Here is a 25,440-nt window from a genome sequence, read left to right as displayed (position 1 = left end):
GGAAAGGCTACAGCGTTTGGGCCTCTTCAGCCTTTAAAAGGGGATTGGACAAGTTTCTGGAGGAAAAATCCATTATGGGTTACAAGCCATGATGTGTATGTGCAACCTCCTGATCTTAGAAATGGGCTATGTCAGAATGCCAGATGCAAGGAAGGGCACCAGGATGCAGGTCTCTTGTTATCAGGTGTGCTCCTTGGGGCATTTAGTGGGGCCGCTGTGAGATACTGGAAACTGGACTAGATGGGCGTATGGCCTGATCCAGTGGGACTGTTCTTATGTTCTTAAGTGGCCAGTGGTGTCACTGCAGTGAAGCGTTTCATGTCATCACCACTTACTACCGGATAAAAGCACTGCCTTCGCAACGCAAAGTGCATAGCAAGCCCAGAAGCTTATGTTAACATCAAGGCTATTGTCTCTCAGGCAGCACTGGTGAAAGACAGCATGTACCTCATGCTATACTGACAGCACAATCCTATGCTCGCCTACTCAGAAGTTGCAGTGAACTCAATGGAACTTATTCGAAAGGAAGTGTATACAGGCTTTCAGTCTTAGGTTATGATCATATAAAAAATTTGCTTAGGTGTAAATCCTACTAAACATAGTGGAACTTATTTCTGAGTCAAGGGGCATAAGCTAGCACTGTAACAGTCCAATCCTATCCCTGCTGGCCTAGAGTGTGCAACACTGCTGATGGAGCACGTGGTGCATGCTATGGGCTGGCAGGAGACCAGACAGCCCAGGAGAGCTAATTAAAAAACATTTTTACTTACTTCCCCCTATAAGCTACTGGGTCCCCAACCAGTCTTCTCAGATCTATGCCAGCTATCTAGCTGCTGTAAATCTGAGAAGACTTAGAGGTTGGGTCCAGGCCCAGGAGGGATAAGATCCTCCCCCCTCCCCACATCAATCTACCCCCACCCCACTGACAGCAGCAGAGACTCTGCTGTCGAGTGCTGCCCACACACAGCATCTGAGGCTTCAGGCTGATAGCAGCAGCCCACAAAATAGTGGAGCACCTGCCATATCAGTGGCCTGGATCTTACACGCCCACATAGAATTAGGCCCTAAATATACCTTTTATATTTATCTTGAATATTTTTAAATTACATTTGCATGCATTTGTTTTAAACTATTGCAATTCACTCCAAGAGTTTGGGATGAAATGAATTAGATTGTTAAATGAAATATCATTGTCAAAACAGGAATAAGCAAAAGAAAAAGAAAACACTCCAATGGAGTTATTTTAAATGTTTTCTTTTGTTGTATAGCCTTATTGGAAACATGATTCTTGAGGCTCAAGATTTTAGCCTTGTTTGTCTTCAAACTATTATTACATCTGCAACGTTGATCCTACAATGTTTGATCAGTAGAAGATTTACTAATATGCTATTCCTTCTGCATTTCCCCCTTTATTCTTTTGTATTCTTTCCCAACAGAAAGGTTTCCTTACAAATCTACTTTTGAGATCAATGTTTCATTGCATTAATTTAGGAACTATGCTTTATTTGAAGGACTACAAAAGAAATACCACTTGCTGCCAAAAAATTCTAAATGCAGTTCTCAAACAGTAAGCCCCACTGAACACAGTGAGACATTTCTGAGTAAATATGTATAGGCTTGTGCTGTAAGGCATTTTGCTCTGGTGGAGAAAGTGCAATATGGCACCTCCTGAAGCATTAAACTTTTCTCTAAAAATACAGTGGCTGATAGGGAAGAGATATGTGCTTTTCAAGGCTCCTATACAGTTATGAAATCCTTATAAAAGGCTCGATAAAACCCTACATTTAATTTAAAAAGCTAACTAGGCCAAATAATGTTTTGAGTAAAGCTAATAACAAGAAAACAGTATCAAAACATGTAAGAGGGAAAAAACATCAAAGCATTAAAAACATTAATTTTAACATTAAACAGTGAAACATAAAAACAAAGCAAGACCTAACACACATTGCTGAGCCAGTGGGGGAACAAATAAATGCAGGGAGGCAGTCAAGTCACAGCAGTATTTCAGAGGCGTAGAGAGCCTCTGAATATGACATAAACTAGGCAGCTCCTCACCTTGTGAGTTGCTAGAAGGTATAGAATCCCCCAGGCCAGTTGCAGAATTATTATAGTCGACTGCTGATTCTGGAATGGATCCATTCACTGAGGGCTGAAGCCCAATTGAAGTTGTTGCTGTTACTGATGGGGGTAGCAGCGCTGGGGACAGGGTAGGTCCGGAGTGATTTGGTGTGGTCTGCATTGTTACTTGTGCCATTACTTTTTACTGAGGGAAGAACACCAGTACATTATTAGTATTATTATGCAAATCTTCTTTGCAAGAGTCAAGCTACAGATGATCAACAAACCAACAGTACTGTCTAAAAAAGTTCATATAATTTATTTGTCTTGTGCATCTCTAGTGAGTATGCCAATATGTTCAATGGGGCTTAATCCCAGAAAAGCTGTAATGCAATCCTATTTACATTTACTCAGAAATAAGTCTCACTGTGTTCAGCTGTTTTTACTCCCTAGTAAGCATGTTTAGGATTGCCCTAGGCAGATACATGCTAATACTAACAAGTTCTGTTGGAAATGTGCTAAAATGGATGAAATGTATGTAAAATGGATAGAATATGTGACAGAATTCTTAAGTTCTGGCATTTGGGAAACATACTGTAAGAACTATGCAGGAAATTACTGGTTAGAGGAAACCTTTTCTATATTTAGTATTGCTCTTCAGTTGCAGCAAAGATTGCATTTAGAAGAAATATAGATGTCTACTTGCAAACTCACTGATGACAACATGAATCTGAATTGCAAAATATTGGAAAGAAAACCAAGTACAACCCATCTGGAATATTTCTGCCAGGTTTTGCATATCATGGCAGCTTATAAGAAAGGGATGGTTCTTCAATTGCAGGCTTGATGTTATGCTTTAATTTCATTTTGGAATAAAAATAAAGAAAAATAAAAAAGTAAAAATGGAAGTCTTACAACTGGCATAATTCACCTCTCTTTTTCTCTTGGCCTTCAAGAATAGTTTTAATATGATGCTTTGTATTATATTCTTGTTTACAAAACTGGACCTCTTTTTGAAAGATCCCCGTGGCAGTTCTTCCACCTCCCACAGTCAAATGTAGGAACAGCCCCCAAATGACACAAGATTGTCCTGCTGCAAGTTTCTTTTCTAATGACATAAAACAGGGGTAGGTAGGAATACAGCATAAGTACTCCTACACTTCATTGCAGGTAGTATGATGATTAAAATCAGATTTCAGCAGCATTCCTAGACTCCATGTTGTCTAACTCTGTGCCATTAAGAAAGAGCAAAGTTTGGCCACTCTTAGAAACAGAATATTGGATTAGATGATTCTCCAGTCTGGCCCAGCACGACAATTCATATTTTCATAAAGTGCAGTTCTCACTTTAAGTTGCAGTCTTTCAAACAGCAGCAGTTCACTCCAGCAGCAAAAAATGCCATTGCTGTAGTTGGCTATGTCATCATCACCAACTCAGAATACTTTCCCTTGCACCAACAGTGCAAACAATACAGAAGTTCTTTACTGTTGAAGTTATTGCTGGATTAAACTACTGGCAAAGTAGTTTCAAAGTACTGTATAGAAGCAAATGCATCTTTCCTGCAAATTCACTTCTCCCTACTTCTCCCTGTGGATGCATAAAAGGATGCATATGAGGCCCACAAATTCAACTGAGGTCACAAGAGTGAACATGAGACTCAGTACTGAAGTTTACCTAATAAAGTTTACCTAATAAATGTATAAAAACCTCTGCCATATTGGAGATGTTTGTGAGTACTGTGTATTAAGTATCATATTATACAGCAAACTTATAACCATGTTTATTCAAGAGGTAATTTCCCTAGATTTACTTTGCTTAAAATTATTGCTTGACGGCTGTTTTTATGGGGGCAAAATTTAAGTTTAAGAACTAGTCTCTCAAGTAAGCTGTTTGGGAACCACTGAGACCCCATGTGATGTGATGATTTCTTAAAGCATGTACAAAGTGTACTGGCTCAGCAGTAACTGACAAAGCTTGCACAGAGGTCTGCTCCTCAAGCAAAAAGTATAAACCAATAGATCTATCACTTTACTGCATATCCAAGACATAAAAATGAGTTTTGATAAAATTTTCATTTAAAAAAGTTTCACCACTTTCAAAAAATGTTACATTGGTATGGCTACATAGTAATTCAAGACAAATGCTTTTGGTTGAAAAGCAGCATCTCAGTTCAATCACTGTATTAGCCACCTTCAGTCTCGAAAGACTATGGTATCGCGCTCTGAAAGGTGGTTCTGGCACAGCGTCTAGTGTGGCTGAAAAGGCCAATCCGGAAGTGACAATCCCTTCCACACCGGGAGCAAGTGCAGTCTGTCCCTGGTCTGTCTCCCTGGCTATGGGCCTTCCTTCTTTGCCTCTTTGCCTCAGACTGCTGGCAAAGTGTCTCTTCAAACTGGGAAAGGCCATGCTGCACAGCCTGCCTCCAAGCGGACCGCTCAGAGGCCAGGGTTTCCCACTTGTTGAGGTCCATCCCTAAGGCCTTCAGATCCCTCTTGCAGATATCCTTGTATCGCAGCTGTGGTCTACCTGTAGGGCGCTTTCCTTGCACGAGTTCTCCATAGAGGAGATCCTTTGGGATCCGGCCATCATCCATTCTCACGACATGACCGAGGCAACGCAGGCGTCTCTGTTTCAGCAGTGCATACGTGCTAGGGATTCCAGTTCGTTCCAGGACTGTGTTGTTAGGAACTTTGTCCTGCCAGGTGATGCCGAGAATGCGTCGGAGGCAGCACATGTGGAAAGCGTTCAGTTTCCTCTCCTGTTGTGAGCGGAGAGTCCATGACTCGCTGCAGTACAGAAGTGTACTCAGGATGCAAGCTCTGTAGACCTGGATCTTGGTATGTTCTGTCAGTTGGACCAGACTATCTTTGTGAGTCTGGAAAACGTGGTAGCTGCTTTACCGATGCGTTTGTTTAGCTCAGTATTGAGAGATAGAGTGTCAGAGATCGTTGAGCCAAGGTACACAAAGTCATGGACAACCTCCAGTTCATGCTCAGAGATTGTAATGCAGGGAGGTGAGTCCACATCCTGAACCATGACCTGTGTTTTCTTTAGGCTGATCGTCAGTCCAAAATCTTGGCAGGCCTTGCTAAAACGATCCATGAGCTGCTGGAGATCTTTGGCAGAGTGGGTAGTGACAGCTGCATCGTCGGCAAAGAGGAAGTCACGAAGACATTTCAGCTGGACTTTGGACTTTGCTCTCAGTCTGGAGAGGTTGAAGAGCTTTCCATCTGATCTGGTCCGGAGATAGATGCCTTCTGTTGCGGTTCCAAAGGCATGCTTCAGCAGGACAGTGAAGAAAATCCCAAACAAGGTTGGTGCAAGAACACAGCCCTGCTTCACGCCGCTTCAGTTCAATCATGTACCTAAGTAAACTACAGTGAAGGCTAAGCTCCATTCTGTTCCAGTGCAGAGTATCCACTATAAGAACTCAAACCACTTAACTGTAACAAATATTATGGATTTGATGGCCTTTCTTTGATGACTATCATTTTGAAAACGGCCAATACTTAAACACCTGGTACATACTTTATGTATCTAATGAAGTGGATTACAGCCTATGACAGCTTATGCTACAATGAATTTGTTAGTTTCTAAGGTGCTACAATACTCTGCTGTTCTTTGCTAATACAGGTATGTGTCGCCTAACAACGGGGATATGCTCTCAGGATTACATCCTTACACAGTTTTGTCCTTGTGCGAACATTCTTAGTGCACAGCACTTTCTAGTGGGGCAATCTGGTATAGCCTATTGTTCCTAGGCTACAAACTAGTCCCATTAAATCTTATGGAACTGCTGTCATATATGCGATCCATCATTGGCCGGAACGCGTACCTATACTTAAGTAACTAATACCATTGAAAAATGAACATGGCAAAAGATTGCATTAGTATAACTCCTGTACAAAATGCAGAAGTTACTGGCTTAAGAGAACCCGCAATAGCAGATCATGTAGCAGTAGCAGTGTGCACACATGTAATTAATTTATAACTGCAGCAGTATAAAAAGACACTTTCAAATATAGATTCTGGTTGCAAAAAAAATGGTGTCCCTTGTCCAAAAGGAGGCATCACTGACCACATGCAGCACAGTGTTCAATGAGTTACTTTCAACTACATTTACTGAAGCTGAAACTTCAGTGCCTTAGGACAGGGGTCTCCAAACCCCAGCCTAGGGGCCAGATGCGGCCCCCCGCGAGCCTCTATCTGGCCCGCAGCCAGCCTCTAATCCCCTGAGAACCTCTGGCCCAGTTGACCAAACACAACCAGAGTTGTGCTTGTGGGGTGGGGGAATGGGGGTCCATTTAAGTGTGTGCTTTATTTCTTGGGCTGTGTTTGTGCTTGGAGAAGTCCTAGACATCTGAGCCCATTCCTTTATTCATTCATCTAAGTTTCATCTCTAATGTATTTTTTTTAATTTTATATTTAATTTTTTTCCGGCCCTTGACACTGTGCCAGATATTTGATGCGGCCCTTTGGCCAAAAAGTTTAGAGACCCCTGCCTTAGGATATGAAACTACCCTAAACACATTTGCAGCAACAGAACTTATGGTTGGGGCTGAAGCTCGAGTCTCTTGTCTCATGGTAGATGGTCATCCAGCTATATAAAAACACCACACAGGAACAAAAGGAACTGGGCCAAACAAGGTCACATATCAGACAAACTAGCGCAACTTAACTACATCATTGCTTTTGGCTCAGAGTATTCTAAACTACAGTTGCTTGTTTAGTCTTTAGTGATATGGCCAGGTGTCCTTTCTCTGCTGCTGTGACTTGTGCAGAGCACAACAGAGTTAGGCTGCAATGAAAGCAATACAAAAATTACTTTTGAGTAAATGTGCATAAGATTGCACTATTAGAGTATCTTCTAGATCAGTGTTTCTCAAACGGTGGGTCAGGACCCACTAGACTGACTCACGACCTATTTCAGGTGGGTCCCCATTCAGTTCAATTTTTTTTTTTAATATATTAGACTGGATGCTACCATGGTATGTGACTGCATCTGGGGAAATGTTACAGACCTGTACTTTTAATAAGCTTCTATGTATATTCTTTTAACAATAATAGTCAATGGGACTTCCTCCTGGGTAAGTGTGGGTAGAATTACAGCCTAGGATTGAAAATTTTTTCCTGCTTGATGATATCACTTCTGGTCATGACATCACTTCTAGTAGGTCCTGACAGATTCTCATTCTAAAAAGTGGGTCCCGGTGCTAAATGTGTGAGAACCACTGTTCTAGATATTGCCTGCTCATTGCTTTCCATTAAGTTGTCAGCATAGAATTGGAATGGATTCCTCTCAATTTTTAAAATGGCATTAAATGTTTGAAAACTGCTACAATGCTAAGTTTGCAGTACCAACAAAACCAAAGTAGATAACTTTTCAGAACTGGCTTTTGCTACTATGTGAGCACAAGTCTTTGACTAAGCAAGAAAGGGCAAAACTCTATATCCCACAATACTTAAATTTGGCCCAGTAAAGGGCAACTTGACACACTTCTCAGCATCTGAATTACTAACTGTTGACTACCCTGGACAATATCTCAGGTGGAATAGAATAGTCTACTGAAGCGAAAAATCATTTTTCAGTAGAAAGTCCCTGGTCCAATTCGAGCCTTAGCCATGAACTCACTAGCATATCTTAGCTGAACCAGTAACATCTGCAGTAAGATAATAGTGACCTATTTTTTAAGATTGTTAGAAGAATTTCTGAACTAAGACGCGAAGTTTTTCAAAACTCACTGCAATCTTAAGCACATTTACCAGGGCACAAGATCCACTGGACACCAATAGCTCAGTAGTAGAGAAACCACCTAGTTTGCAGAAGTCCCTGGTGTCTCTAGGTAGGACTGGAAAAACACATGTCTAAAACTGAAGACGCACTGCCAGTCAGTGTAGTCAATTTGACCTAAATGAATCAGCGGCCCAAGACAGTATTAGAGCCCAATCCGACTCAACTTTCCAGCACCAGTGCAGCCACAGTGCAGCCCTAAGGTAAGGGAACATTTGTTCCCTTACATTGAGGCCTCTGTGACTACCTCCCCCATCACAGGATTCAGTTCATGTCCTGTTGGCATGGTTGCATCAGCACTGAAATGTTGGATGGGGTTGGACCCTAAGGCAGACTCATAAGCAACTCAGTGGAACTTACTTCTGATCAGGTATGTGTAGGAGCAACACTGCAAAAAGCACTGTGTAATATGCTAAGTATCATTTTTAAATAGCCCAAGACATAGTGCAACAAAACATGGCTATTGCTGGATATAATTTTTTATTTCAAATGTTTGCATACCACCTTTCTCCAAGGGGAACTAGTGTGGTTTCCAACAAGGATTACAAACAATAACATCATAAACAATCAAAGCATAATCAGAAACTAAATGGTAACAAATAAAAAATACAATACAATGAGGTGAGATAAGAGAGCCCAGATGCCAGTCACCACCAAATGCCTTCTCCAAGAGCCATGCTTCTACAAGGCACCTAAAATACTGCATGTTCCTGCCTGCCAGGCTTGGAAGGAGGAGGGCAACCCAAAGGGACAATATCACAAGTGAGAAGACCCTGTTTCTCATGCATCTTGCTGAACTTCTGAAAACCTGAGTACTTGAAGCAGGATCTCAGGTCATGATCTGAGTGTACAGAAAGACACATACAGGAAAAAGAGGTCCTTTAAATACTCTGGCCCAAAGCCATATATGGCTTTAAAGGTAATGGGAGGAAAACAGTATTCTACACCAGGGGTGTCCAAAGTTTTTGGCAGGAGGACCGCATCATCTCTCTGACACTGTGTTGGGGGCCAAATTAATTTACATTTCAAATGTGAATAAATTTACATAAATGAATTTATTAGAGATAGAACATGTATGAATGAATGATGGTCTTGCAAGAGCTCAAGGTCTATAAATGTCCTTGCACAAAGCAAGGCCAGCCTTTCCTTCACTGCCATTGCTGCATCACAGACGTGAAACAGCAAGCAATGGAGGGAACACTTGTCCCACAGCTCATGCAAGAGGTCAAACAGTCATCTTCACACTGAGAGCAGTTGTGTCAGGCCAGCATGGGCTCCAGCAAGTCTCCGGAGGGCCAGATGCTCATTGGAGACTGGGGGCTCCCCGTGGGCCAGATTGTGAGTCCTTGAGGGCCGCAAGTGGCCCCCGGGCCAGGGTTTGGGCACCCCTGTTCTACACCATGAAAATAATAATCATGTTCTAGATAGACAACAGGTGCTCCAAATACTGTAATATTCAACATTATAGTGAATTAAGAGCTCCAATAATGCTTTTTCTGTTAATAAAACCTCTGCCTAACTAAGGGCCCAATCCTAACCAACTTTCCAACTCTGGTGTAACCACAGCGCAGCCCCGTGGTAAGGAAACAAATGTTCCCATACCTTGAGAAGGCCCCAGTGACTGCCCCTCCATCATAGGATAAAGTGCGCACCCTACTGGCACAACTGTACCAACACTGGAAAATTGGTTAGGACTGGGCTCTAAGTCAGTCTCCCATAAGACCTTTATTTAAGAAACTGGAGAGCCAAGAAGCAGGATCTTCATATTGAACACTTTGACTTAGGAGCAAGGAGGTGGAAAGGTAAAAGGATCAATACTGCTTTCAGTGGGTGCTGCAGCATCAGAGCCAAAAAGGAGCATCACACCACCACAGGGGCAAACATGAAGAAAAGACCCAACAAGGGATGGAACATGAAGGTTTTCTGCAACCCAGTGAGGCTAGGGATGGAGCCTGCTCATTGGAGTTCAACAGTCATGGAACTCAGGAGCCAGGTATATATATTCACTGCTGAAATCCTATAAGTACTTTCCTGGGAGTGATGGAGGTGGTGGCTGGAAGAGGCCCCACAGGGACCCCCTAGCTTACTTCTAAGTAGACAAGCATATAAGTTCGCTATTAGGCTGCAATCCTATACACACTTTCTTGGGAGTAAGCACTACTGAATACCACAAGGCTTACTTCTGAGCAGACAAGCAAAGGAGTGCTATTAGGCTGCAATCCTATACACACTCTCCTGTGAGTAAGCACTAGTGAACACCACAGAGTTTACTTCTTAGACAAGCATAGGAGTGTGCTATTAGGCTATAATTCTCTACACCAGTGGTTCCTAAACGTTTTAAATGGCTTACAGGCTGCTGCCTAATTTATAAACGCCAAGGGCTGTGGCTATAATGGTGATTGGGCGATAGTGCCCCCCCTCAAGTAGCAGCTTGTTTAACCCTTATTGATGCACATAACCTGATCTGCCCTGTCAGTGTCACAACTCCAAAACTGGGTCAGAACCCCACTTGTGGGTCCCAGACCCGCAGTTTGGGAACTGCTGCTCCACATACTTTCCTGGGAGAAAGCCTTGTTCACCAACATGCGGCTTACTTCTGAGTAGGCATGCCTATGAGGGCTGCACTGTAAGTGAGCCAACAACTGGTGAATGAATCCGGAGGAAGCCAAGCTACATCAGTCCAACAGGAGAGCATTCTGCTTCCTTGCCTAATGGGATTCAGGAGCCAGATGTGTGTGTGTGTGTGTGTGTGTGTGGCTTAAAGGCTACAATCCTACACTTACTTTCTTGGGAGTAAATGCTGTTGAATAGTACAGGACTTACTTCTGAGTAGAAATGCCTAGGAGTGTGCTATTAGGTTGCAACCCCATACACACATTTCTAGGAGTAGGCTCTGTTGACTATAATGGGACTGATTTCTGAGCAGACATGCATAGGATTGGACCCTAAGGCTTCACACTTACTGGGAGTAACCCCCATTGACTAAAATGGGACTTACTTCTGAGTAGACATGCGTAGGATTTGGGGTCTGAGGCTGCAGCCCTGTCCACACTTACCTGGGAGTAAGCCCCACTGACTATAAGGACACTTCCTTCTGAGTAGACAGGCCAAGGCTGGGGCTCTGGGGCTGCCACCTTAGCCACACTTTCCTGGAGTAAGCACTACCCAACGGGCTTACTCCTGAGTAGGCAGGCGCAGGATTGCGCTGGGAACCCCGAGGGGGCCGAGCCACGTCAGTCCGGCAGGGCAGCGCTCTCCTTCCCGGCGAGGCCGGCCGCCGTGTCCAGCCCCAGCCCAGGCGGGCACCGCCTCACCTGCGGGGCACCGCCTCACCCCGCGGCCGGTCCCTGGGCCGGCAGCCCCGCCTCCCTCAGCCCCCCTTAGCCTGGGAGCCGCAGCCGCGCCGGGACGGCGATGGAAGGAAGGCGGAGGAGGCGTCCTGCTCGCTCGCCCTTCGTGCCGTCGCCGGCGGCCCCCGCACCTCCTCGCCGCCCAGACTCTCCCGGCCGCCCCCGCGACCTCGGTTACCTGCTCCCCGGGAGGCGCCTCGACAGCAGCAACACTAAAGAGAACTGACCCCGCCGCGCCGCCGCCGGCCCCAACCACCCGCTCGCCACCCCCGCCGGCCGGGCGCGGCCCCGGGCCCGCAGCCGCCACGCCGCGCTCAGGCGCCCGCGCCGGGCCCGCGGCCGAGGCCTCCCCGCTCCTTCCGCCGCCCGCCCCCCTCGGCAGGGACCTCCGCGCGCGTCGCCCGCACCATCGCTCCCCCTCCGCCGGCGCGCGAATGGCCCCGTCCGCGTCCCCTTCCTCGCGCCTCCTCGGCGCGGCCGGCTCTCCCGCGCCCCCGGCGGCCGCTCCCGGCACAGCCCCGCGCCCCGGTGGAGACCCTGGGCGGGGGCCGGGCCGGGCCGGGTCGAGCAGAACGGCGCTGTCTGGGGGCGACTCCTCCCCCCAGTTATAGTTAGGCCCCGGGCCTGGCTCTGCAAGGGGCAGGGAGGTGCAGTGGGTGGGCAAGCAGGTGAGGCACAGCCTCCCCACGCGCATGTGGGTGGGGAGGCAGCTGAGGCAGAGCTTCCCCATGGGCTCTTCAGGTGGGCAGGCAGGTGAGGCAGAGCCTCCCCATGTGCGTGCGTGTGGGTGGGGAGGCCACTGGAGTCCTGTGAAAAGCACTGCTGCTGTGTGAGTTACCTGAGCACTCACAACGCACATCCTCTGCATTCCCTTGCTCTACCCGTGGGTTGTGGGTGCTTGGGTGCCTCACAGGGCAGCGGTGCTTTTCAAAGGACACCAGTAGGGAGACTCTGCCTCCCCACCCACCACACGTTCCTGCCAGAGGCCCACACAGGCACCCAGCTTTACTTTCCTAACAAATGCTGTCCTGAGTGCCACCTCTGTTTCGCTCCACAAAATAAAGGTGCACCCACCAGATAGCAATACTGAATTCTAAAATACGTATGTCACACACAAGTAACTGGCTAAGGGCCTAATCCTATCCAACTTCCAGTGCCAATGCAGCCATACCAACAGGATGTGTGCTCAGTGGGGCAACTAAGGGGCACAGGGGGTAGCAGTTGCACTGGGCATCAGGATTTAAGGGATCAACAAGCTGAACTTGACACTAGTGACCAAAATTATGAAAATCTTGGTATATATGAATAATACTATCATGTCATATATCATTGGAAAGGGTATTTAATGCAGAATGCAATGAAACAAATCCCATTGGAATATCTGTATTCTATCAAAAGTTATGGCCAATTAACCAGAAAATGAAAACACAACTGCCTTATAGAGCAAAAAGTGGATGTGCTTAACTCCAAACTGACCTATGAGACTGATTGTTCTGAGTGCCAATGAGATGTTATTATAATACAGCATAGAACCAATAACTTTTTATTTACTTAATTAATTAAATTTGATGCCCAACCTTCAGGTCCTGACCCACAGATTGGGAAACTTGGATCTAAGCAGCACACAGCAGCCCCAACCTATGTTCAGCAGGAATACATGGAGTGAAGCTGCAATAAAACCTCAGATTTGGGGGGGGGGGGCTAGAAAACAAGTTGAAACCCAAGGTTCAACAGCATTCACCCTCACTGCATCTAGTACAGGCCTTTAAAAATAATTCCCAATCTGTGTTATCAAAGCTGGTAAAGGCTTAGTATCAAACTTTTTTTGAAATACTACTGTTGATTGTAAAATGGTGTGAAATATTCAGGCCGTGGAAATGTTATTTTAAAAAACACACGTCCATTTCTGTCCATCACAGACAGCACTTGTGTTTATCCGGAAGTGAACAGGTACATAGCCCTGCAATTATGCTACAAGGGGCCTTTGCAGTCATCGTTATCCAGGTTATCCTGACAGCCCATTACAAGAAACACAAACTGTTTAGATAACTAGATAATAGATCCAGTAGATAACTGGATTGTCTGAGGTGGCCATTTTCAACCACTGTACTATGGCACACTAGTGTGCCACAAATGGTCTGTAGGTGGCCACAAATGGCCACAGGAATTTGTGGGAGGGTAATTCATTAGCAGGTCCCTTCACCTGTAGTACAGTGTGCTTTGTCAATTGTCCACTGATGGTGGACCTTGACAGTTTTAATGCCTTGTAAGTGTACCATGAGATGAAAAAGGTTGGAAATCACTGGGCTGAGGTATACTTTTGCTAATCCTTTGCAGCTGCAGCCACCCCCGTTCATCATGGTTTTTGGTGTACTTACCTGTTTTTAAAAAACTGCAAGCAACAAAACTGTGAAATTATACATGAAAATACAATTATACATGAAATTACACTTGAAATAGTATTTAAGCAACACAGGGAGAGGGTGGTGTTGAAATTTTGTAGTTGTGACTTCTGTTGTCCTCCAAGACCTTGATACTATTTTAACATGGCTCTGCAGCTTTTCAGAGATATACAGTGAAGCAGTTAAAACATTTAAAATTGACACTTTTGTATTTGGGCAATCCAGTAGAAAAACATGTTCCAGGTGGCAATGTGTGTCCCAGTTCAGCAGGAACATCTTGGGGTAAAGCCCTGTGTGGATCACCCCTATGGCAGGCTGAGTCCTTGCCAATACAGTACACCTTCTGATAGTGCCCTGTTGCCCAGGGACGCTAAAAGGACATGAAAAAGATAATGAAGCACCATCAGTGAATATCTACCCACCATTAGCAAAAAGTAGAGGTGTTTGAAAATGGTCCTATTTATTTTACTTAGCCCATTATGTTTAGTAAGACTTGGTCTGTAAACCTAACTTACCAGAAACACACCTCTAGCAGTATGCTAAAGCCCAATGGGGAGGCTAACCAGCTATAGCAGATGTTGTGGTGACCATACAGCCCTCTGGTGCATATGGGCCTGGATTCAGGCCCATGAGTGATTGCTCTGTTATATGGCCGACTGTGAGAGCAGTGCCCATTGTTTATAAGAACTTGATGGTCACTTAAATTGCCATATCTACCATAAGGAGAAGCACTGCTAACTTCTGTGGGTTTTTTCCTCACAGGTACTTTTGCGAGGCATTGTTCATAACAAGATTTTTGTGCCTAATGCTGCTGAACTTAACCATACACTTTTTAGCTGTGTGTTTAGCTTTATGATGTAAGCCACTAAAAATGGCTGCAATACCAGGCTTCTATGCTTTATTTAGGATACAGTATAAATAGAAGGTTAACTAGGAAGATCAACTCATCCTACTGGAAAGCATACAATTCTGCTTCTAAGGATTTTAAGCCATATCCCCTATTATGGCAGACATGGTTTTCAGCCATACATCATGGTCCTCCCTCTGTTCTGTTAACTTGTAGTTATGCTTACCCTATTATGTTCTCTCTGAAGCGGCAAGGAAGGGTAGGGAACATACTACATGACAGAAGTATAACCACCCATTCTGGGGAGAAATTGGCCCAAAAGTCTGTTTTCACTTTCAACAACCAGCATCAATTATGCAAACTGGCCCTCTCATTTCTTGAGAGTCAGACACCCAGCATTACAATACTTACAGAACTTTTCTGGTGGCAGCCCTAAGAGTAAGAAAAACCAAGGGATATACCTGTGACTTAGACTACTATCAAGAGTTGAAATGGCTCCACATTAAGAGTACACCCAGATGTGCAAAATGTCACATGCTCCCCAGCATCTCATACAACTAGTCAAATGCTTTATTGCAAGATGATATGAAGCAGGTATTTGCACATTTGATGAACAATCTGCCTTGTAGAAAAGTGTGTATGAGATGTCTATGAGTTATTAGTCATGTCTGCAAGGACACTGCATGGAAAGGACAATTAAGTATATTTATACACTTTTCAACAAAAGTTTACAAAACTGCTTGCAGATAAATTTAAATAAATGTGCCCCATTTCACAGAATTTCAAACTTTCACAAAGTAATCTTATGTACTTATAAGTTTGTTTTGAGTTCATATCTATAATTGAGGTTTGTCATAGTGATAGCATTGGCTTGGATCCAAGGGTATCCTTGTAACAGTTTGAAGGGTATCCTTCAAACTGACAGAAGAGCATTGTGGAATAAAAATGATCCCAATCTAGACAAGTTCTGCTTATCTTTTCCAGACCTTTCAACACTCCATTAGAGTTTATATGATAGAGCTATACTTTTCCCTTATGCATCACATTTCACATACTGTGATCCAACCCTGCCTCCTTACATATTCACCAGGATATTCACTAGACAATGAAAAAGGCACATACAGGAACTTGCCAAATAGCACGAATACATGTTGTTCTTTCATCCATGGTTCTTTGGATCCAAGCCCTTATTTTTGTAAAAGAAGGGGTTTTCAGGTTATACCCAACAGTCCAGTTTTGAAAACCTTTTTGGATCAGAGGAAGATACAATAGGTAACACTATTGTGTTGTGAGCAAGAGATGTGGATCTGGAGGTTGACATGTTGTCTTGCCTGAAAAGCTAAGCAGGATCAGCTCAGATCTTGCTTTGGTTGGTTGACCAGAAGCCGCTGGCAAGAGTGGAGGAGTGCGGAATGTGAAGAAGTCAGTGGGAAAGAATGAATAACATCTTGTGAACTAGCCTTAGATACTATTTGCAGCTGCCTGAGGAAGCTAGGAAAGTTAAAGAGCTGTGTAGCCAGGATAACAATTGCACTATGAAAGTAAACACCTAGAGAAGTGGAGTTCCCTCACAGAATGTGTAAAAAAAAAAAACCACTTAAAAAATTGGATGTATGGTCAGCCTGCCTATGTAAACTTGCCTTGAGTCTATGAGAAAGGTGGTAAATAAATACCACTATAAAACAGTATTGTTCCAATTGCTTATGCAAGTTAATATGATCCATGCAATTTACACCTAGACAAAACTGACATACTGTTTATTTACTGAGGACCGGAAATGCTTCAAACTAAAAGCTTTACTATATAAAAACTCCAATTACACCTCAAACTAGGTCAAAATGTCCTATATGCAGGAAGTATTACAATGGATTTGTTCTTCCAAGGGGGGCACTTTTCAATGTAATTTTATAATCTAGTTATGTATAACCATCAATCAAATCCCTTGTTGTCTTCTGAATTTTAAGGTTTTGCAGCATACCGCTTTCACGTAAGGAGTTTATGATTAACCACAAGGAACTGTTTAGGAGTTCTTGACCTTTGTAAGTGTCCCTTCTTGACTGCTGCTTATAATAAATTTCCCACACACAGCATTCAGCACGTGAGTGGCAAGCCATCACAAGATACAGCTCCAATTAAAATGGATTCATGTGTTCTCCAAGTGTCCAGCAGCACTTTCCTATATAAGCAGAGGATTCCACTACATAAAAGCACATATCTCATTGTGATATTGAAAACATATATCTCAAAAATAGTTTACACTAATATACGTTACTTTCCTTAATTATTAATCTGACTCATAGCTGTACACATGCTGGACCTCACAATGAGGGAAGGAGGGTACAATTGTCAGTTGTAGAATGCTGAGAGAAGTGTCTTCAGAGATGCAAAAATCCATGCATACACCTGCAGAAACCATGCAGGAGAACAAGTAATTTTGCCCACCAAAACACAATTATGTTAATATAATGTGTGAACACCAGGATATTGCATTCAGGGGTCATTCTAGTGTGCTTTAAAGATACACAGTATTATTGTAGGGGCAGGTGGTAGATGTGTGTTTTTGTTTTTATAAAACAAAGCAGCAGCATAAAGAAGCCCAGATACTTGAATATTTGCTTAGTAATTTCTATTTAATCCATTTGTGGAGTTCATATAGGTGAATCAAAATGTGCAACACTAATGCATGGTTTTTTTCAGAATGTACATAAATATCTTTTATCATTAAACTCTATTATAACCCACAGTATTGGAACGATTGCATTAGCCTTTCAAATGGACAAAAGAATCCATTATTTCAGACATGTGAGGTGTTCCTTCATTGTGGATTAACAGGTTGACACAATTATGGAAATCTGATGAATGAAGAAAATACATAGTTGAAACACATACATCAAGTGAAAAGTTATGCAAATATGAAGATACCGATTAAATATTCAGTGGTTACTGTTCATGCATACTATAATTTTGCATACATCTCTTAATGGATTTTTATGGTTTAATTTACAGATGGAAGATGTAAGAGAGGCAAAAATTAAAGAGGAATACTTATTCTAATCCCTCAGTTTTTTGTTTTTGTTTTTTGGCTTGAACAGAAATTGAAAAGCAATACTTTTCATTGTGTAAAGGAGGACTGCAAACATCTATGCACAAGTTTATATCCACAGCTTCTTTAACTTTTGAGTTTTCAGGCCAATAAAGATTCCCTCAAAATAGAAAAGGTACCAGATCCTTGTTTAAAACAGCCCTACCAGATTGATAGTTTGTAATTCAGTGCCTGAACAGAACACTTCTTTACTTCCATCTGATTTGTACCCACCCCTGAGTTTAGCTATTATACTTGTTTTAAGTATTAATAGTATATACATATCTATAAAATTTGTAAGATTATACAGCAATAAAAAACATTAGAATATCTTCAGCCAATCCTGGCAGGTTTTGTTTTAAGCTTAGCTGATCTGGTTCTTACTTTAAAAACCAAGAGCTTACTCAATTCAGACATTCATTTTATTTACTACTAGGTTTGATGTTTTTTTTAGTGCAACAATAAGGCAACATTAAAAAGAGCATCAAAATAGAAAGTTTGCATATGTGTAAAGGTAGTAAGTTTATAAAAGACATCAGTGCTTCCTAAAAAGACAGCCTAGATGCAATATCATAAAATTACATAGAGGTGAAGAACAATTCACTGTTATTTAACAATTGCTTTGCTATATAAAAAGGTAAATCTATTGTAGTCAGATCGTTGAAGAAAAAACCTGGAAAAATTGCTATGGCTGTATGGGACAAGATAGGTAAGAAAAATATATTTTTGTCTAAACTTAAATAAAAAGATCCACACATTTTTGTCAAAACAGTTCGTCTCTGTCCAAAATGTATTTCTTCCTTTATAGTACAGGATTAAAAGACAAGATAATGTTTACAAGGTAAAGAAATAATTTACAAGAAAATATCATCTGACAGCTTTTCAGTGAAAATATTGTTTTGTAACATTCAAACATGACAGACAATACAACAAAAAGAAACCATGAACTGAAAAAAAATATTTTCGAAACATATAAATAAATGAAATATTGTGTAGGCAACAGGGCTCATGCTGAAGGCTAGTAGGAAGTAACAGTATGCAATCTACTTGGAAATCAGCTCAAGTGTACATATTAACAAGCCCAATCATGGACTGCCGCAAACTCAGTTGTATCACTGCCATCTGTTACCATTTCCAGAATGAAGTTTGCCTTGATTAAATCACTCCAACCCCATTTTACTCATACCTCAGCTTCAGAAATATTATACACAAAATGTATCTAATTTATCATCGGGATAACAGAGTACGTACCTTTCTGCTGATATAACTTGAAAAAGTCTTCCACGTCAGAGTATTGACATTTCAGTAAATATGCAATGATCTTTAATTCTTTAGCTAAGCATGTTTCAACTCACGCTGCTAGTTTTATGATCACAGTGCATAGAATCCAAATCAAAACAAGTAGGTGGCTTTCAGAGTAAAGATAAGTTACTTATTATCCCAGTATGCTTTAACTTTTCATAAACTCTATCATGCATCTAACTCTTCTTATGGTAGGGGTATAAGTTTCCTGATACAATCTTTTGCAGGCAATGGATACACCAAAACCGCAAAGAAATTCATATTATTGCACAATACATGAAGACATTGAATTCTTCCAAAAGTTTAAAAAATTGGAATTCTGATATTTCCCCAACACCTGCATTAATCCTGTATGACTAAGAAAAGCATGTCAGTACCATGGACTGAACCAGCGATCAACATGCGCCCAGAACGCACACTAGTAAAAATGCAGTCAAAAGGAAGTAGTCTTCATTGCTTATTTGTCACTTCCAGTCAGAGGTTAAAGTTCAAAGACTGAATGATAAAAGTGCTCATTTTCTCAGTAGGACTATCTTCTGTTAGGAGAATCACTAAATGGTGTCATCAACAAGTGTCATCTTTAAGAAAAACACAAAAAAATTATGTAGCATAAATACACTGATATCCCAAAATTAATAATGATTTTTAATGCAGAAATATTACCTAATACACATGATAAAACAGAACATTTTGCTTGTTCATTCAATCACCTAGAAAAAATTATGACAAACTACAAATTTGGGAGAAAAAGTCTAATTTCAAACCTTTTGCTCTATTCAAATAGATAAAAACACTACTGCAGTCAACAAGACTCAAACTGTAAACAAGGATTATGGATTTAGGATTATGCTGGAACTACAATCAGATGGAAAAACTATGGTCAAGATCCAAAGAACTGCAAAACCAGAACTTCCTCAAATTGTCATGCAAGTCAACTACTGAAGGGGAAGAGGTATACATTTCACTAGGCTGGGCTGAATGTCAGTTCAGATTTTTAGTGGACATTTGAATTTTAAAATCCCATTTGCATTGCTTTATTCCTAACTTTGAGTCCATGTCATTATGTTATCCATTGCTCACTTTAGAGACAATCCTCTGGAATGCCTTCAGCACTGTTCTTCAACATTCGTCCCCCACTTCACATGGTTCACCAATTGGAAATACCACCCAATGATATCATTGCCAGTTTCTTCCAGATTGAGAGGCGAGACATGATGCAACAAACACTGCTAAGAGACTCGGGGCGGACATGGGGACTTTTTCAATCACACTAAAAGTGTACACTGGAGCTCTGCCTGCTGAACCTTCTGTTGCATATCACATTTACATTTCAAGTCTTGCTGCCAGGTGGAAGAAGTGGGGGGGGGGGGGGTCTGTAAATACCATTGGACACCATCATGTATCACAGGTGGTGTGGGTACACTGGTTGAGAAACACTGCCTTACATTCTACTTGGTATGTCACCATTTTTAAAGAAAGGTTCCTTACCTTCTAAAGCATCCTTTGCTATTTCACTATTCCCGCATCATCTTAAACACGTTCATGCCTTTTCTAATTCATGGTCTACATATTGTATTGTCTCTTTTCCAACTTCCATTTAAACGAATCCTTCCTTTTCCTGTCTTACATGTTAAATTCAGTAATGGTGGTGCTGTTCCCAGCTAGTTTAACAACACTTGAATTTAGAAATTGTCTTGTTGCAATGTTTCCAGTTACACTTATGCAGTTAATCTGGAAGTAGCTGAAGTCACCTATTACTCCAACAATGTCTGATTTAACTACCTCCCTGATTTCTATCTCTCTGTATCAGAGTTTGGTTGGGGGGGTGTCATGGTAAAAGACAATTATGGGTTGGATCCAAAAGGTTCCCCACATTCAATAAAAGGGAACTTTTAGATTCAGCTCTATGCACTCAATACTTTATGGTTAAATTTTCCTTTTATGATTTCATTGCACTTTAGGCCTTTTGAGATACTCACTATTAATACAGTCCATTCTAGCCTTTATAGATTTTATATCAAGTAATCATTGTATCCCACCAATTATTGGCATACAATGGGCAGGAGGTCTGGTCTAGAGGGTTGAGCCTCCGTTTGCCTGAAGATAACATCCGAAGGTCGCCAGTTCGAGGTCACTGGCACTGTGCAACCTTGAAGCAGCTGACAAGCTGAGCCGAGTTATTCCATCTGCTCTGAGCGTGGGAGGATGGAGGCCAGGATGGAGGCCAGATCAGAACGAAACATCTGAATTGTTGTAGCTCTTGAAAGATAGAGCCTTCTTTCAATTGTAAAAATCCCTATGGGGATTTAAATTAGCCTGCCTATGTAAACCGCCTTGAATAAAGTCTGAGGAGAAATCTGAGGACCTAGAAAGGCGGTATATAAATACCTGTATTATTATTATTATTTTAATTATTTTTATTCCACCAGTTTTTGATATACCAACAATCTCTATTTGGCTTCTCATTGGGAGCGCAATACTCTTTCCAAATGATCTTGATAGAATCCTATGGCCTCTTCCCTTACAGGCACAGACTAGCTTCCTCCACTGAAGTGAATGAGAATCCTGTGTATTTCACAAAGATTCAAGTATGTGGAATTAAGCCATTTAGGAAACAGAGGCACTTAATGCATATAGTGCATTTTTTGCACTATTATGCATTTTTTTACTCAAGTAAAATAATGCCTTAAAATTGACCCTGAAAATCTGGGTCAATTTATATACAGGTCAATGTGGCAAGGTCTCCTTGGCTTCTAAGAACAGCTGCTTGATGATATGGGGGAGAACTGGGCTGAAAAGTTGGATGTGGCGGGGGGGAGGGGAAGATAGAGCTATTTCACTTTGTCCTGAAACACTTTGTCCTGACACTGCATTCTTTTCTTATTTTCTAGCACTAGAAGCACTACAGAGCTTTTTTTTAAGCTTCCAGTGTGCTCAGGTCACGTTCTTTCTTAGGTTCTAGTGTGCTAGCCACACTAAAATTCTGCCAAGTTAGCTAGGAAAGATGGCCCCCACCATGCTTAGGTCACTTCCCCCTATTTTCAACCAAAACGAATGCAGGAACCTGTCAACATGACAGCCTCCATAGTGTATGGTGAAAACACAGTGACCTCCATACAACTGATTTTAACGATGGGGTACAATTTTGTTGTTTTTAAAATAACTGCTCTGGAAGCATGCTAAGAGCATGCTGGAAACATCACTTCCACCTATTTCCCTAGCTAAATAATACAGTCAAAGCTATTCTCCAAGGAGTTTATGGGAGTTGTAGTCTTTGTGAGGGCTGCTGCTATGGAAGTACCATACTCCTCACAAAGCCTACACTCTCATAACCTCGTTCTCTAAACATGAAGATAGATGAATAGCTGCTTCAGAACAATTAGTGGTAATGCATTCTGGGGCGATAACAGAGGAGCAAGAAAGTCAGAAGTGGGTCTCTAAAGCTCTTTAGCCCCAAGAAGCTTACAACTGGTGCAGTTTAATAGCACAAAGGTAGGAAATAGGATTTTGGCACTTTTTCCCAAGGCATTTAAAGGTGGCCCCTGGTATCAGTGATGAGTCAAATCCATGGATGCCAAATCAGTAGATAACAAGGCACAACCTGTACGTAATTTATAGACTTTCATACACCCTTAAGTTTTACCCTTAACTTATCTGCAGGTCATAGCAAATTCAATAATTTTTTTGCTTAAAACTTATCCTTGATGTATCCATGAGATCAATTTATACACAAGTATATATAGTATTTCAACTTAAGAGAACAATGCAAGGTGCTTACACCAAACCAAGTCACTGATTCATCTAACTCAGATTTATCTATTCAGAGGCAGTGTGTTTCAGCAGCAAGTCTTCATCAAATACAATTGCTATTGATAAAGTAAGGACTGAAGCTAGGTCTTTCTCCAGTGATCTTCCACCACTGAGCTATGGCAAATCTGACCCCATTTGTAAGCAGCTCAAATGTACTCTGTTGCTTATTGTTTGCCCATTTAAAAATCCAATTTTTAAGATCTATAAATAGGCTTTGCATTGTGTCTTTTTCAGCCCACAAAAATTTATTCAAATACTTACCATGATACCACCATTTTGTTTTCTTTGGATTCTTGTTACATGTTCTTACATAAAATGAATTATCTGGTGGTCGTCTCTACAATTTAAAAAAAAATAACCAGAAAATCAAGCAGTTAGTATAGACATTACAATGGCAAAACACAGGCTTTATATAGTCAAGAAAAAAGTAACTTAAAAACACAAATTAATAGCAGTGATGGGCAAACTCCACTTGGCTTGATATTTATAAGACCTTTTAGAGAGTCATTCAGAAAGAAGTTTTGAAGTTTTCTTGTCCCTCGAACCATTTATTTTTATCCCAGTCCTGTCACAAAACCTCATACATATCCATACAGAAGTGGTCCCAACCCAATCTATGAAGCTCCAGGTAATTGTATAGTACCTAAGTTTTTAGTCCAGCTCAAGAAGACTTGGGAGCAAGTTGTACAATCATTCAACACCTGACCAAGCCAGGAGACAGAGTGTGGTGTGTGTCCCAAATTAGCTACAACTTAAGCTAAGCCCCTTCACTCTCTATAAACCCTCTCCCCTAGCCCATACAAGTACTAGTAACCTCATCTAGTTCCACCTCATAGCTCTAATTATGAGGCAGAAGGAGAACTTTGCAGGATTTTGCACAGCCGTCTAAGCTAACCCTATACTTAGGGTCCAGAAATTGGACAAAAATAGAAAAATAGGCTGCTCAATTGTGTGGTTGGCCTGGTCACTCCTGCTTCTCCCACCCTGCTCACCACAACTATGGGGAGCGGGGTGGCATCCCTTCACCACCCTTTGAAGATATGGCCAGAGGCATATATCCCCCCACAACATATGTTATTCACAGTGAGGGTGTAGCAGTCTTTCACTACACCACTGCAAAATGTACTCGCTGCTGCAGTTGTCATTGACTCCATTGCTGTTATCTGGCTAAGGAGAAGAGAGAAGCAGCATGCTAATGCCAGAAGAGAGGTTTGTTCTGCATCCAGTATTGTGCCTGCTAGGATGAGGACCTCTAGCCAGATGGAATCATGCATGTATTCTCTAGGCAAGCTCCACTAGGCTAAGGGCCACAGGCAGAGATCTGTTTAGTTCTCATCCTTCAGGTCATGCTTTAGTAATTCGACCTGGAGAAAAAGATCCATGCCTTGGAGAGCCAATTCAGCCTCCCAAGACACAGGTGTCTACAAACAGCTCCCTTTCCTCCACCCTCTTGGTCAGAAGGTGCACTGACTCCCCACGCAGCCAAGGAATAAAGACTTTAGTAGTAATTTGCCTTCCTGGGTCCAGTGTGCATAGCTTGCAGCAGCAGTTGCAATATTAATATTGCAAAATATTGCACAATAATAATTATTATACAATTGTGCAATAATATTGTTATTGCACAATAATGCACAATATTAATTAGTGAATATTGACCACCAGTCTTCACTCTTACCCTATAGTTACAATAATATTTTAGCATCCTTAAAGAGGTACTTTTGGTATCTTGATAACTACTGGTAGAAACTCAGTTTTAGAATGAGAAATCTTGTTAATGGCAGTTTATTTTAAGGCTATTTCTGAAATCATACCTTTTCTTTGCAGCTGGAAAGCATGCTAATAATGCTAAGACAAACTGATTGCACTGAAAGAGCTGGAGACCAGTCTTCTGTCAGAATAGATAAACAGATATGACCATTGCTATATACATGAGGATGAACAGGAATATTTTCACCAGTAAACATGACCTAAAAAAGATAATACTGCAATTAGTGTTTGTTTTAATACACTGATGAGACATTTCATTTATACAACGCTCAGTTTGTTTTACCTTTGTTATACCAACAACCATTACACAATTGTTTAATGAGCTCAATAACATTGTTCTATGAACATAGGCAATTCAGGCTGATCAAGGCGATCCTAAATTCATTTTAAGTTATGTCAAATGGGTACAAGTCTCCAACTCACTAAACAAGATCTGTAAGTCTTAAAATTTACATCACTTATTTTGACACAGGGTTTGGAAAGAGAACAGACTTTCTATACTCCCTTTACTTATGGCTGGTGGGAAAGGTATACAGTATGTATACAAAAGAAACAGGGAAAGAAATTGAGGGATACTGAAGAAGAGAATGCCTTGTATCCATTAGTCTTTCACCCCACTGTCTCTTTTTATTCTCACTATATCAGAGAATGTCAGTTTTAAAAGTTTAGTGAGAAGCTTCATCTCCATCTGCTTAACGGATATAATCCTCCCTCTCCTGGCCACTACTGGGTTTATAAATTACAAAATCAGTTCAATCATGGAAGAGAAAGAAAAATGAATGCAAAGTGAGTCACAAATTTGGAGATATGCCATGTCTACAGAACAGGAATATGGCTGGTATTGCACTCCTCAAGAGACTTGAAAATATTAAGGTACAGTACAATGCACTTACATAGGCATGAAGTGTGCACAATGAAACTAGTGTCCATTTGACAAAACTTACAATGAACTTTGGACTGCCAATCAGTACATTCTTGCACCATAGAAGAAATAAATGCATACAATTTGCAGGCAAGATAAGAGAAATGTG

General features: G+C 41.7%; 2 protein-coding genes across 4 annotated transcripts in view; both read right to left on the bottom strand.

Annotated features, from left to right (window-relative positions):
- The window catches only part of STAU2 (staufen double-stranded RNA binding protein 2), a 229,831-nt gene extending 218,157 nt beyond the window's left edge, over positions 1 to 11,674 (bottom strand). For 2 of the 3 annotated variants that reach the window (XM_066623815.1, XM_066623813.1), the window contains exons 1-2: positions 11,378 to 11,462; positions 2,056 to 2,263 (exon numbers count right to left, since the gene is read on the bottom strand). In XM_066623815.1, the coding sequence (XP_066479912.1) occupies positions 2,056 to 2,254 (199 nt within the window). In that variant the 5' untranslated portion in view covers positions 2,255 to 2,263; positions 11,378 to 11,462. Of the gene's footprint in view, positions 1 to 2,055; positions 2,264 to 11,377; positions 11,463 to 11,606 lie in introns of those variants that run through there. The other variant, XM_066623814.1, reaches the window with a different exon arrangement.
- Positions 11,675 to 17,057: 5,383 nt separating this feature from the next.
- Positions 17,058 to 25,440, bottom strand: part of UBE2W (ubiquitin conjugating enzyme E2 W) — a 34,134-nt gene continuing 25,751 nt past the window's right edge. The window contains exons 4-6 of the mRNA XM_066624378.1: positions 24,454 to 24,609; positions 22,904 to 22,979; positions 17,058 to 19,410 (exon numbers count right to left, since the gene is read on the bottom strand). Coding sequence (XP_066480475.1) covers positions 19,397 to 19,410; positions 22,904 to 22,979; positions 24,454 to 24,609 — 246 coding nt within the window. The 3' untranslated portion in view covers positions 17,058 to 19,396. The remainder of the gene's footprint in view (positions 19,411 to 22,903; positions 22,980 to 24,453; positions 24,610 to 25,440) is intronic.

The sequence above is a fragment of the Tiliqua scincoides genome, chromosome 4 (assembly GCF_035046505.1).
Source record: "Tiliqua scincoides isolate rTilSci1 chromosome 4, rTilSci1.hap2, whole genome shotgun sequence".
In the NCBI taxonomy this organism is placed as follows: domain Eukaryota; kingdom Metazoa; phylum Chordata; class Lepidosauria; order Squamata; family Scincidae; genus Tiliqua; species Tiliqua scincoides.
Note: the sequence above shows the minus strand (reverse complement) of the source record. Positions and strands in the feature narration are given on the sequence as shown.